The sequence below is a fragment of the Corythoichthys intestinalis genome, chromosome 1, assembly GCF_030265065.1.
Source record: "Corythoichthys intestinalis isolate RoL2023-P3 chromosome 1, ASM3026506v1, whole genome shotgun sequence".
Lineage (NCBI taxonomy): Eukaryota > Metazoa > Chordata > Actinopteri > Syngnathiformes > Syngnathidae > Corythoichthys > Corythoichthys intestinalis.
Window position 1 is genome coordinate 6963550 of NC_080395.1, and position 12426 is coordinate 6975975.

Here is a 12426-nt window from a genome sequence, read left to right on the forward strand (position 1 = left end):
TGTGTTTTTTTAGCTTCAAATTTTTTTTTCCTAATTAATATGGGACCTTAATGGAAAAAAAGAGAAAAATCCAACCTTCAATACAAATGCATTTATTCAGTGGGGGGGAAAAATCCCACATAAAGAAATAATTATTTGACATCAAATAATGTGTGTCATAATTATTAGCACCCCTGGTGTTAATACTTTGTACAACCCCCTTTTGCTAACAAAACAGCACAGTTTCACAAGATGGGAAAAGACAGAAAGAGGAATCTTCAGCCATTCATCTTTGCAGAATCTCTCTAAATCATCCAGAGACTTGGGTCCTCTCCTCTGTACTCTCCTCTTCAGCTCACCCCACAGGTTTTCAATGGGGTTGAGGTCTGGGGACTGAGATAGCCATGGGAGGAGCTTGATTTTGTGTCTGGTGAACCATTTCTGTGTAGATTTGGCCATATGTTTAGGGTCAGTGTCTTGCTGAAAGACCCAGTGACGACTCATCTTCAGCTTTCGGGCAGAGGGCAACAGATTTTGATTTAAAATGCCCTGGTATTTCAAAGCATTCATGATGCCATGCACCCTATCAAGGTTCCCAGGGCTTTTGGAATCGAAACAGCCCCACAGCATCACTGACCCACCCCCCTACTTCACAGTGGGTATGAGGTTCTGTCTACACGCCAACAAGCTGTTTGGGAGGCATGCACGGAGAAAACCTTTCCTCACTCACAATCATAAACGTCTGGAGTTCGCCAAGCGGTATTGAGGCTTCAACTGGGACCGTGTGCTTCGGTCAGATGAGACCAAGATTGAGCTTTTTGGCAACAAACACTCTAAGTGGGTCTGGCGTGCCACGAAAGATGCGCATGCTGAAAAGCACCTCATACCCGCTGTGAAGTATTGGGGTGGGTCAGTGATGCTATGGGGCTGTTTCGTTTCCAAAGGCCCTGGGAACCTTGTTAGGGTGCATGGCATCATGAATGCTTTGAAATACCGGGACATCTTATATCAAAATCTGTTGCCCTCTGCCCGAAAGCTGGAGATGGGTCGTCACTGGGTCTTTCAGCAAGACAATGACCCAAAATATATGGCCAAATCTACACAGAAATGGTTCACCAGACACAAAATCAAGCTTCTCCCATGGCCGTCTCAGTCTCCAGACTTCAACCCCATTGTAAAGGATTTTTTCCCCCACTGAATAAATGCACTTGTATTGAAGGTTGGATTTTTCTCTTTTTTTCCATTAAGGTCCCATATTATTTAGGGGGGGGGGGTTAGAAGCTAAAAAACACATAATTATTATAAATCCAATAATTATGGAGGGCACTGTACGTGTCATCATTTACCTCAACCTTCTTGAACAAATTGAGAAAAAGACGACTACGCCAAAAACGGAGACAAATGCTGATGCTAAAGGACGAGCAGAGCAGTCCCCTGACGCAAGATGGCCGCCAGCATTGCCTTCCGTTCAGATTCTAATCTGCATTGCAGACAGAAAGTATTACTTAAACAACATGAAAGAATTTGAGATTTCGGGACAAAGATGCCTAGAACAGAAACAAATGGTGAAAAATAAAAAGACTGCATGTGGCAGAGAACAAAATCGTCCACAAGAGGACAGTAAATGACCATGCATAAATGGATGTTTCAAGGACACACCCAGAGTGCAAAGTCTACCAGGACTCGACAGAAAACTTGTCACTCGCACGGGAGGAGGCGACGGGAGGCTACAACAACAAGGCCGCGTAAGTTTTCTTTTAAGGCACCCACGAAAAAAAGACTTGCAATTTCATCCGTTCCATTCAAAACTTTTTTCATACTCTAACTTGCTTCTTCAGTCCGTTATGATCATGATCATGTGAGTAAACCGTAAAGGGAAAAATGTCAAATATTCAAACCCGAGGACAAGAACCTCTTTTAAACGCACACCTGCGTATTTTGTGTGTGTCCAACAAGTTTTTGGTAGAAAATCGCAAGTATGTTTTTGTTATGTATACTTTAAATTTGTGCACGCAGGCGTTCCCCTGTGCGTAAAAGTACACTATGTACTATGTACACTAATTTTCATGTTTTTCAAAGACAGGGGCGCTTATCAGTTTCGTCGACTTCCTGCAGTAGTGGTGAGTGGTGACACACTTCAGTGGCGCTTGCGATGCATTTCCTTCTTACAATTATTTAAAATAATATTAAAAGCCACCATCAATAAAAAAGTTGGTGCACATTTTCACATCCTCTTTTCAAAATTTCTCAAAGACAAACATCCATAAAATCACTATTACTATGTACATAGGCGGATCTACTATTCAGGTGAAGTAGACGATCGCCTTACGCCCCCAACCAGTAGGGGGCCCCCAACCAGCTGCCCTTGCCCAAACGAGCAACGGCTTGGGCCACCGGAGCCAGCAGCACCCCCAACTATTCGTCATGTATAATTATGTCAGCATACCAAACAAACAAATAACAAAACAAAAAAGAAAGCCATTTGAATGCTGCATTTATATTACCTCCCATACACACACACACTACAATGGACTGTTCCACGACGACGGACTGAGTATCAGTCGCTTAGCTTCATTTAGCGCCGTTTAGCATCGCTTAGCTCCGCTTAGCTGTAGGGGTGCAACGGTTCAGCTAGCCCACGGTTCGGTTTGAACCTCGGTTATGGGATCACGGTTTCGGTTTGCGTTTTGCTTTTTTTTTTTTTTTTTTTTTTTCATACTGCCTTTATTTTGGTTTTAAGAACATGAAATAAACACTTAAAATGTAAACATTTTCAACTGTTAAAATGCGTCTTAGCTCTTTGGCTAGTGTAGTGACTGACTACTGAAATACACACACAGTAGTAAAAAAGTTACTTGGCAAAGTAACTGGTGTTAGGTTTCATGTTTTTTTTTCATTTTTTCAAAAAAAACAACAAAAAAAATTTTTTTATTAAAAATATATTTAAAATGTGAGAAGGGTGTGTAGGAAATATGTTCCGGCTAGCAGTGCAACGGTTTGCGGTTCAAAGCCGAACCGCACGGTTCGCCCTGTACGGTTCAATACGCTTTTTTGCAATTGATTTATTCCGAACGATTGTGGAATGAATTGGTCGAGCTCTGTGTACCTGGGTGTGACGGGAAGCACCGCTGTGGAGAAATTCCCACCCCGCAAGTAAATGTCCGATCGCTGTCAAGCACCTGTGTAACAAAAGCCGAGTAACGCCCTCCCTCGCTTACGAGCGAAGTGAAAGTGAAACAAGAAAGAAAACAAAAAGCTATGGCGAGCGGAGGAGTGGAGAGACCGAATTTTGAGGAAGGGCCGGCTTCTTTCAAATCTGCGGTGTGGCAACATTTCGGTTTCCCTGTGGACTACAATGCGGAGGAAGAGAAAATATTGAAAAAACAAAAAACAAAAAAAAACACATTGCAAACATTGCTCACCGCTTGTTCCCTATGCTAATGGCAACACTTATAACATGACTCCGGCACCTCAACCGGAATCACCCACAGATATCACGTTCTCAGAGCAGGACAACCCCGAAGATGACACCAGAGAAAACCCAGGGTGGGCTTCCTTAATTTATTTGCCACGCTTGACCCACGTTACATTGTTCCCTCGCGGACATATTTCTCCAACAACGTAATCCCCGACATTTATTAAATGACACGCAAAGCCATCGAAGATGATTTCGCTAAAGCACATGGTTTTGCCCTGACCACTGATAGTTGGACGTCCCGTGCTACAGAATGCTACTACCTAACTGTGAAGGCCCACTATAATTCATACCTGTCAAGTTGTACGGTCTCGGCGTAATTTGTACAAGTAAGCACTGATTTTTAAATGTGTACGCCGTACGTTACGTTCAAAATCTGTACGTTTTTCGTGCTTTACGTTTTTTTTCCGCCGTTCGGATTTCATCACCGTTTCGGCATGAGACAGTGTGCGCTAATACGTTGGCTGAACGATGCGAGAAAAGTCAGTGACACGGAGAGGGAAGAGTGTTTGTTGTTGTGACACTGTAGCAAACGTGATGCTAGGCTAGGTGGCTCCAATATTTCCTGACAGTAGCCGACAGCCTACAATCTACGCCTAGATATCTCATGCATTTAGAACTACATGCGAAATGACAGACTCTGTAGCGTTAGTAAACAGCCGCCATTTTAGAGCAGTAAACTTCTCAGAAAGGCTCTGTTTTAGTGAACTTCCTAGCGAACCTAAGTAACGTTTTATCGAAAATACTCCTAAATCGGCAAAATCTTGACTTGAGTCTGTCTTCAAAGAATGAAATAGTTTTAAAAATTTCACATGTCGAAAGTAGACAGAAGGGAACTGATGCAAAAACGGGATCAATTTGATCAACTTTAACGGTTGATTCGCAACATTAAATGACCTCCAAACATAGCAAAGGTTAACCCCTGACCCATTTTCATGTCTGGGGAAAACACCACCTGATGAGCCAGAAGAGGAGCCTACAACCAAGTCGATTCTCCAAAATATGTGGCTAAAAGCTAGCAAACAAGGCAACAAAAGCGAATGCACTGAGAGCATCATACGTCATGGCGAACCGTATTACACAAGAAAGCCCGCAAACGCTTTGAAATGAAATGTTTATTGTCATCATCATCGGTATCATTGACAGTTACAAAATGTGGAATAATTTGCCCGAAGAAAACCGAAGACAGACAAAGGCAGACGGGAAAAGCATATGCTTATCAATACCCGTCCCCCTACAGCCAGGGACGCACAGTCTAACATGGTAGAGTTGCATACATCACATTACGTGAGCTTTTCTTTTTCGTATTTTTTGGTTTTTGTCCTTTTTCACTTATATTATCTTCCCAAAAGTTATTGATTGCCATGGCACTTGCAATATTGTCGAAGGTGTTGGCCGGACATGGCCGTTGGTTTGGTGTAGGTCGCATTGTAGAGAAGATTCTGTCCAATAAGCTTAGCGTCCATTCAAGCAGCTCCATTTCGAGCTAACGTTAAAAGCACACAGCGGGCACTTACACTCGCAGATTTGTGATCTGAGTTTGCTACTCTGCATATCTTCAAAGTGTACAATGTTATGTCTTAATCTCTGTCCCTGACATTCAATCATGTTTTTGTTGTGGGAACATTTTGTTGTGGATGTGTGTGTGCCAGTGGAGTTATGTGTTATTTTGGTTCGAGTAGCGACTCAGAAGGGTTTCCTTATAGATCTTTTTTAAGTTACTAAATTATTCTACACTCATAAGCGCTGCATCACATGTATTCCATAGGCGAGCCCCAATGTTCGTCATTGAGAAAGATTTTAAGTTTGTCCTAATTGTCCGATAGGAAAACAATCGGATTCCTCTTGGGTCGTAATTTGATTCCCTCAGTTGGAATCGAGCTTGTAGGTTAGGCGAGAGTCAGTTGTACGTGCCTTGTACGTCATTTGAACAGTTTTGAAGTTTATCAGGTCATAAAATTTTAATAGCATGGATTTGATGTAGAACTCATTTGTGTGTGCTCTGAACGGTGCGTTGTGAATGATCCGAATTGCTTTTTTATTTATTTATTTATTGCTGAAGACATGTCAACAAAGCACATCGATTACTGGAACCATGTCCTATGGTCTGATGAGACGGGCGGGTTTTCTTGTGTAACGTCTTCAGAAGAGGCTTCCTCCTGGGGTGACAGCCATGCACACCAATTTGATGTAGAGTGCGGCGTATGGTCTGAGCACTAACAGGCTGACCCTCCACCTCTTCAATCTCTGCAACAATGCCGACTGCACCCTTGTGACGAGTTACATGACATTTTGGAGGGAAAATGACCAGCAGTACTCAATTTGGACATTTAGGGATGTATGTAGTTTCTAAGGGTTGTACTCACTTTTGTTGCCAGAGGTTTAGATATTAATGGGTATATTTTGAGTTAGTTTGAGGGGGAAATAAATTAACTCTGTGATTTAAGCTGCACACAAAACTACTTTTCATTGTGTCATTTTGTCAGTGTTGTCCCATGAAAAGATGTACTTAAATATCTGCAGAAATGCAAGGGGTGTACTCACTTTTGTGATACGCTGTAAGTGTCATGCAGCAAATCTGGTCACAAACCCTAACCCTATGGATGTAAAAGATGACACTTAATAACATCTGTAATAAGCATTCATTAATGCTCATAACAGTGTCATGTCACAATTACTATCGTATTACAATCTTATGACAGGCTTATGACGTCACTGTCAGATAAAGTGTTACCAAAATTCTTTTATTTTTCAAATTCTCAAACAAGATTCTTTCTGCTGGCAGGCACTTGATCAAGAAGGTTGCAATTCCTTGAAGACATCCACTATCAACGAATCTCCTCGTTCACATAACTCCAATCGGGAACAATGGCTCTGGACACCGAGCGAAAGGAGCTGCTACTGGGAACGCTGAGGAAACTGGGAAAGGAAGATTTCGAGTCCTTCAAGTTTTTCACGGACTTGCCTCAAAGTGTACTTAACACAGACATCCCGGTGGACATTGCCTATGAGTTGATAAGGAAGCACGGCGAGAACGTTCTGGAAGAGACCGTCAAGATTCTTAAGAAGATCGGGAACAACAACTTGGCCGAAATACTGCACAACGGCATGCTGAAAATAAAAGGTTAGTTCTCTGGGTAGCTTCTGTGAGTAGAACGCAGATTGTTTGAAAACTGTCGGAAGTCAACCATGAGCAGGGGTGTAAGTGGATGGAATTCCTTGCCGGATTTCCCTGAAATAAAGGTTAAACCTCTTAAAATCACTGAAATGCAAAAACTCCAGAAGCAGCTCCTAGTGCTGCGTCACCAGTAGGTGGATGGCGATGTAGTGTAAAGAGCTTTGAGGGCCTTGAGAAGGTGGAAAGGCACTATAGAAGTATAACACAATTTACCATTTACCAAACATTTCCTCTTTTTTTCTTTTTTTTTTTTTAAATTATAAGGAAATAAGTAGGTAGCCTTACATAAATGAACAAAAATAAGTCCAAAGTGCACATTAACATGGATGGAAGATGCTCTGAAACTCTCAAATGAAATAAAATAATCCTCATCAACTGCTTCTTTTCCCTTAAAGATCTGATTAATTTTCCGTTGCATTGCCCGTTTAATTCAACAAGCTTGTTTTTTTGCCCTCTATTTCTTGTCCCAGAAACATGTGCATTTGAACCAATCAGAGCTAACTATCCATGCTGATCACATGTCAGTATGTCAGCTAATTGAACAGACAGCAGTTTTTTTCAGTTGACGCGTCTCGGGGCTGATCCGCAGGGGGCCTATTTTTAAAAAATTAAAATTTCAATATTTTCAAAACCAAAGCCGCTAGCAACCTAAAATCAAAACAGGCACCTGCCTTAGGGATATATGAGTCTCCATGAGCAGCGACATCAAAAAATTCAAAGTCGTTCCCAAATAAAATCGTGATTAATTATTTTCTTATATAAGTATAACAGAACTTAAAATTGCTATAAAATTCTCAGATTTTGTGCTAGGTGCACAGAAATCGCCAAACGGAGAGATAATCACCTATATTTTCATGAGCAATAGCAATATTTAACATATCATATTAAGCTATTGCCTTAAATAGCGACTTTTTTTTATTTTATTTAGTGCAAGTTCTCAACAGCTAATAAATCACCCAATTTTCACATCAGAAACCTTATACTTGATGAAAGCATGCAGAATCATCTTAATTTTAGTCAATAAAAGTAAAATTTGCATTTTTCTATATACAATCACAACTTATTTAGGTTGAATTACAATGTCACTACTGCTTCAGCATCTCTTGCCGGCTATGTGGCCCCCGTCGTAATTAGATTGAATGTTACAAAATATAAAACACGAAAAAGGCAACTTTTATTTTGTATGGACACAGAAATGTCTAAATTACTTATTTTTTGCCAAAAAAAACGGGCACTTGGCCAAAAATTTCCTGATCATTTGAATGTAAAGTTTAGGCTACTGTGTATGGATGAACATAAAACAGTCTAGATTCTTGGTTAAAAGCAAAGAAAATAAAGGGCATTTATCATTCATTTTATGTATATATTTCAAGCTAAAGTTACGCTATTGTGTATGGATACAAAAAACAACATGGCGGCCATTACAAAACAAAAAGCTTCTTAATTTTAAAATTCTTGTAAATAAATGAGTAAATCCTGGAATTCCAATAGATATGAACGTAAAACAGTCTAGATTCTTGGTCAAAAGCAAAAAAACAAACAAACGGGCAGTTATCACTCATTTTACATAAATGTTTCGAGCTAAAGTTACACTATTGTGTATAGATACAAAATCCTACGTGGCGGCTGTCACAAAACAAAGAGCTTTTTAAGTTGAATTTCTAGTAAATAAATGCGTAAATAACGGAATTTCTATAGATATGAACGTAAAACAGTCTAGATTCTTGGTTAAAAGCAAAAAAAACAGGCAGTTATCATTCATTTTACGCTATTTTTTTGCATTCATTTTTTCACAACGTTTCAAACTGCATGTATTTTGCTATTTTATTTATTACTAGACCAAATCACTCTGGAGACACTCCTGCCTGCTTGTATGCAGTAGAACGAATATCCTTTTTCCACCTAAACGCAGCGTTTGAACGTAGCTTGTGTTTGAGTTTATCACAGTGAAAGCCACCTCAATGCTCTGCCTGGATCGGCCCCCTTCGGAAAGGCGTGGCGCAATGTCTGTAAGAGCTGTCTAGTCAATTGATGGTGAAGTCTACAATTTTACAAAAACCAAGTGGAGTATTTATTACTTGGTGAAATGCTGACTTGCCCTATTCATGTCACTGGCTGTGTTCCCTAGGGTTCGGTCACAAGGTTGTTGTTTTTTGTCCATAACGGGTTACCGATAATTTCTTTCAGTTGCTGACCTCGCCGTCCATGAAGATGAAGATGATGATCAGATTGGCAGATTGAAGAGAGACCTGCAAGAGAACCTGCTGAGTTTATACAGCTTTGTTCCCGAGGGCAACACCAAGCGCTGGGAGCAGCAGCAGTCTCTGGCGGATGTCTACACAGAGCTCAACGTCACCTACGGGGCTGACGTCAGCCCTGACAAGCGGCACGAGGTCCTTCAGATGGAGACGTGCGCCCTCACCAAGAAGTCTATCCGGCCGTGCGACATCTTCGAAAGCGCAGACGGGAAGCGTCGACCGATTCGCACAATGCTCACCGTCGGCTTCGCAGGAATCGGGAAAACCTTCCTGGTGCGCAAGTTTGCGATGGATTGGGCCAGCGGAAATACCAACCAGGACGTGGACTTCATATTTCCCTTCACCTTCCGTGAGTTGAACATGGAAAAAGGAAAAAGCTTTACGCTGGCCAAGCTAATCCGACTGTACGTCAGCGAGAGCAGGCGCATGAGCGAGGAGACGCTGAACAATATCTTTGACAGCCTGCAGAAGTCCGGTAACCGTGACTATAAAACCAGCAGGATCAAGATCTTGTTCGTCCTGGACGGACTTGACGAGTGCAACTTCAAAATGGACTTGAAGAACGAGATGAAAATGGACATCGATGTAAAGCAGGCCTACCCACTGGAGGTGCTCCTGGCGCACCTCATCAAAAGGAACCTGCTACCCTGCGCCCGGCTTTGGATCACAACACGGCCCGCGACAGTCCGCTATATCCCCTCTAACCTCATCGACAGCAGAACAGAGGTGAGAGGATTCAGTGATTCCCAGAGGCTGGAGTACTTCAGGAAAAGATTCCCAAATGATGAGCGCGTCATTCAGCACATCCGGAAATCTCGCACCATCTTCATCATGTGTCACATGCCAATCTTCTGCTGGATCAGCTCCACAATTCTACAGGATCATTTGGACAAAGGGAAGGTGGGAGATCTTCCAACAACGCTGACCGAGATGTACACATGGATCGTGTTTTACCACCTGGAAGTATGGAAGGAGAGACTGAAGACGGAGTACAGCCGTTATGTGAAAGCGCTAGCAAAGCTGGCCTTTCACCACACGATGAATAAGCGTCAGATCTTCTACGAGAAGGACCTAGAAGACAGCGGCTTTGATTACGGCCAAGACGCTAAACACTGCGGTTTGTTCACCGAGGTGTTCAAAGAAGTACGTCCGCTAAGGAGAATCCAGCAAGGCAAGATGTTTCAGTTTGTCCATTTGACCATCCAGGAGTATCTAGCCGCACTGTACGTGATGATGATGTGCTCCCATCACAAAAAGAATGTACTAGCTGACTCCAGATGGTCACTGAAAGGCTTTTTAATGCCTGCTAAGCAGAAGCTAATCACTCAGGTCCAGTTGTCAGCTCTACAGAAAGCCTCTGAGAGTGAAGGAAACCTGGACCTTTTCCTGCGCTTCCTCTTTGGCCTTTCCTTGGCATGCAACCAGGAACTATTGGGGGAACTGCTGAAGGCTCCTCAGGACTGCGGGCAAAGCAAGTCAGACACAGTCGAGTTGATCAAAAAAAGTATAAAACAGAACACTCCAGAGAAGAACATCAACTTATTCTACTGCTTAAGCGAGCTGAAGGACGACTCCATGCTGGAACAGATTGAGCAAGAACTACATTCAAGAAATCTGTCCTGGCGCAACATGCCAAATGAAATGTGGTCGGCCCTGGCCTTCTTCTTACTGACCTCTGACGAACCCATGGATTGGTTTGACCTGAAGAAGTACTCCGCATCGGCGTATGGGCTCGAGATGCTGCTGTCGGTGGTCAAGGCTTTTGAAAAATCAGTGTACGTGCTCTAATGTTGATCTCAAGGCTGCCTGATAGGCAAAAAAATAATAAAATAAATCACAACGGCAAATCGAAAAACAAGTGCAACAAGTCAGAAATTATGATGACAAAACAAAACAACCAAAACTTCAAAATATAAAAACATTTAAAAAAATAAATAAATACAATTTTTTTTACTAAATTCATTCTCTCCCAAGGACCGCAGGTCTTAATGCACAGTACTGATTTTTAGTATTTTAAGTAAAGTGGGGTAAATAAGTATTTAGTCAAGCACCAGTTGTGGTTGTGATTTTTAAAGAATTTATTTGCAAATCATGGTGGAAAATAAGTATTTGGTCAATACCAAAAGTTCATCTCAATACTTTGTTATTTTGTTGGCAATGACGGAGGCCAATCGTTTTCTGTAAATCTTCACAAGCTTTTCACACACGGTTGCTGGTATTTTGGCCCATTCCTCCATGCAGATCTCCTCTAGAGCAGTGATGTTTTGGGGCTGTCGTTGGGCAACACAGACTTTCAACTCCCTCCACAGATTTTCTATGGGGTTGAGATCTGGAGACTGACTAGGCCACTCCAAGACCTTGAAATGCTTCTTACGAACCTCCTTTGTTGCCCTGGCTGTGTGTTTGGGATCATTGTCATGCTGAAAGACCCTGCCACGTCTCATCTTCAATGCCCTTGCCGATGGAAGGAGATTTTCACTCAAAATCTCTCGATACATGGCCCCATTCATTCTTTCCGTGACACCGATCAGTCGTCCTGGCCCCTCTGCAGAAAAACAGCCCCAAAGCATGATGTTTCCACCCCCATGCTTCACAATGGGTATGGTGTTCTTCAGATGCAATTCAGTATTGTTTCTCCTCCAAACACGAGAACCTGTGTTTCTACCAAAAAGTTCTATTTTGTTTTCATCTGACCATAACACATTCTCTCAGTTCTCTTCTGGATCATCCAAATGCTCTCTAGCAAACCGCAGACGGGCCTGGACTTGTACTGGCTTCAGCAGGGGGACACGTCTGGCAGTGCAGGATTTGAGTCCCTGACGGCGCATTGTGTTACTGATAGTTGCCTTTGTCACTGTGGTCCCAGCTCTCTGTAGGTCATTCACTAGGTCCCCCCGTGTGGTTCTGGGATTTTTGATCACCGTTCTTGTTATCATTTTGACGCCACGGAGTGACATCTTGCATGGAGACCCAGATCGAGGGAGATTATCAGTGGTCTTGTATGTCTTCCATTTTCTAATGATTGCTCCCACAGTTGATTTCTTCACACCAAGCGTTTTACCCATTGCCCATTGCAGATTCAGTCTTCCCTGCCTGGTGCAGGTCTACAATTTTGTCTCTGGCGTCCTTCGACAGCTCTTTGGTCTTGGCCATAGTGGAGTTTGGAGTGTGACTGACTGAGGTTGTGGACAGGTGTCTTCTATACCGATAATGAGTTAAAACAGGTGCCATTAATACAGGTAATGAGTGGAGCCTCATTAGACCTTGTGAGAAGAAGTTAGACCTCTTTGACACCCAGAAATCTTGCTTGTTTGTAGGTGACCAAATATTTATTTTCCACTCTAATTTGGAAATAAATTCTTTAAAAATCAAACAATGTGGTTTTCTGTGTTTTTTTTTCCACATTCTGTCTCTCATGGTTGAGGTTTACCCATGTTGACAATTGCAGGCCTGTCTAATCTTTTCAAGTAGGAGAACTTGCACAATTGGTGGTTTACTAAATACTTATTTGCCCCACTGTAGAGGAAGCTTTCCAA

General features: G+C 42.2%; 1 protein-coding gene across 2 annotated transcripts in view; it reads left to right on the forward strand.

The window, feature by feature from the left end:
- The first annotated feature begins 1600 nt into the window (after window positions 1-1600).
- Window positions 1601-12426, forward strand: part of LOC130915226 (NACHT, LRR and PYD domains-containing protein 14-like) — a 29116-nt gene continuing 18290 nt past the window's right edge. For both annotated transcript variants that reach the window (XM_057835115.1, XM_057835108.1), the window contains exons 1-3: window positions 1601-1724; window positions 6240-6578; window positions 8820-10665. In XM_057835115.1, coding sequence (XP_057691098.1) covers window positions 6323-6578; window positions 8820-10665 — 2102 coding nt within the window. In that variant the 5' untranslated portion in view covers window positions 1601-1724; window positions 6240-6322. The remainder of the gene's footprint in view (window positions 1725-6239; window positions 6579-8819; window positions 10666-12426) is intronic.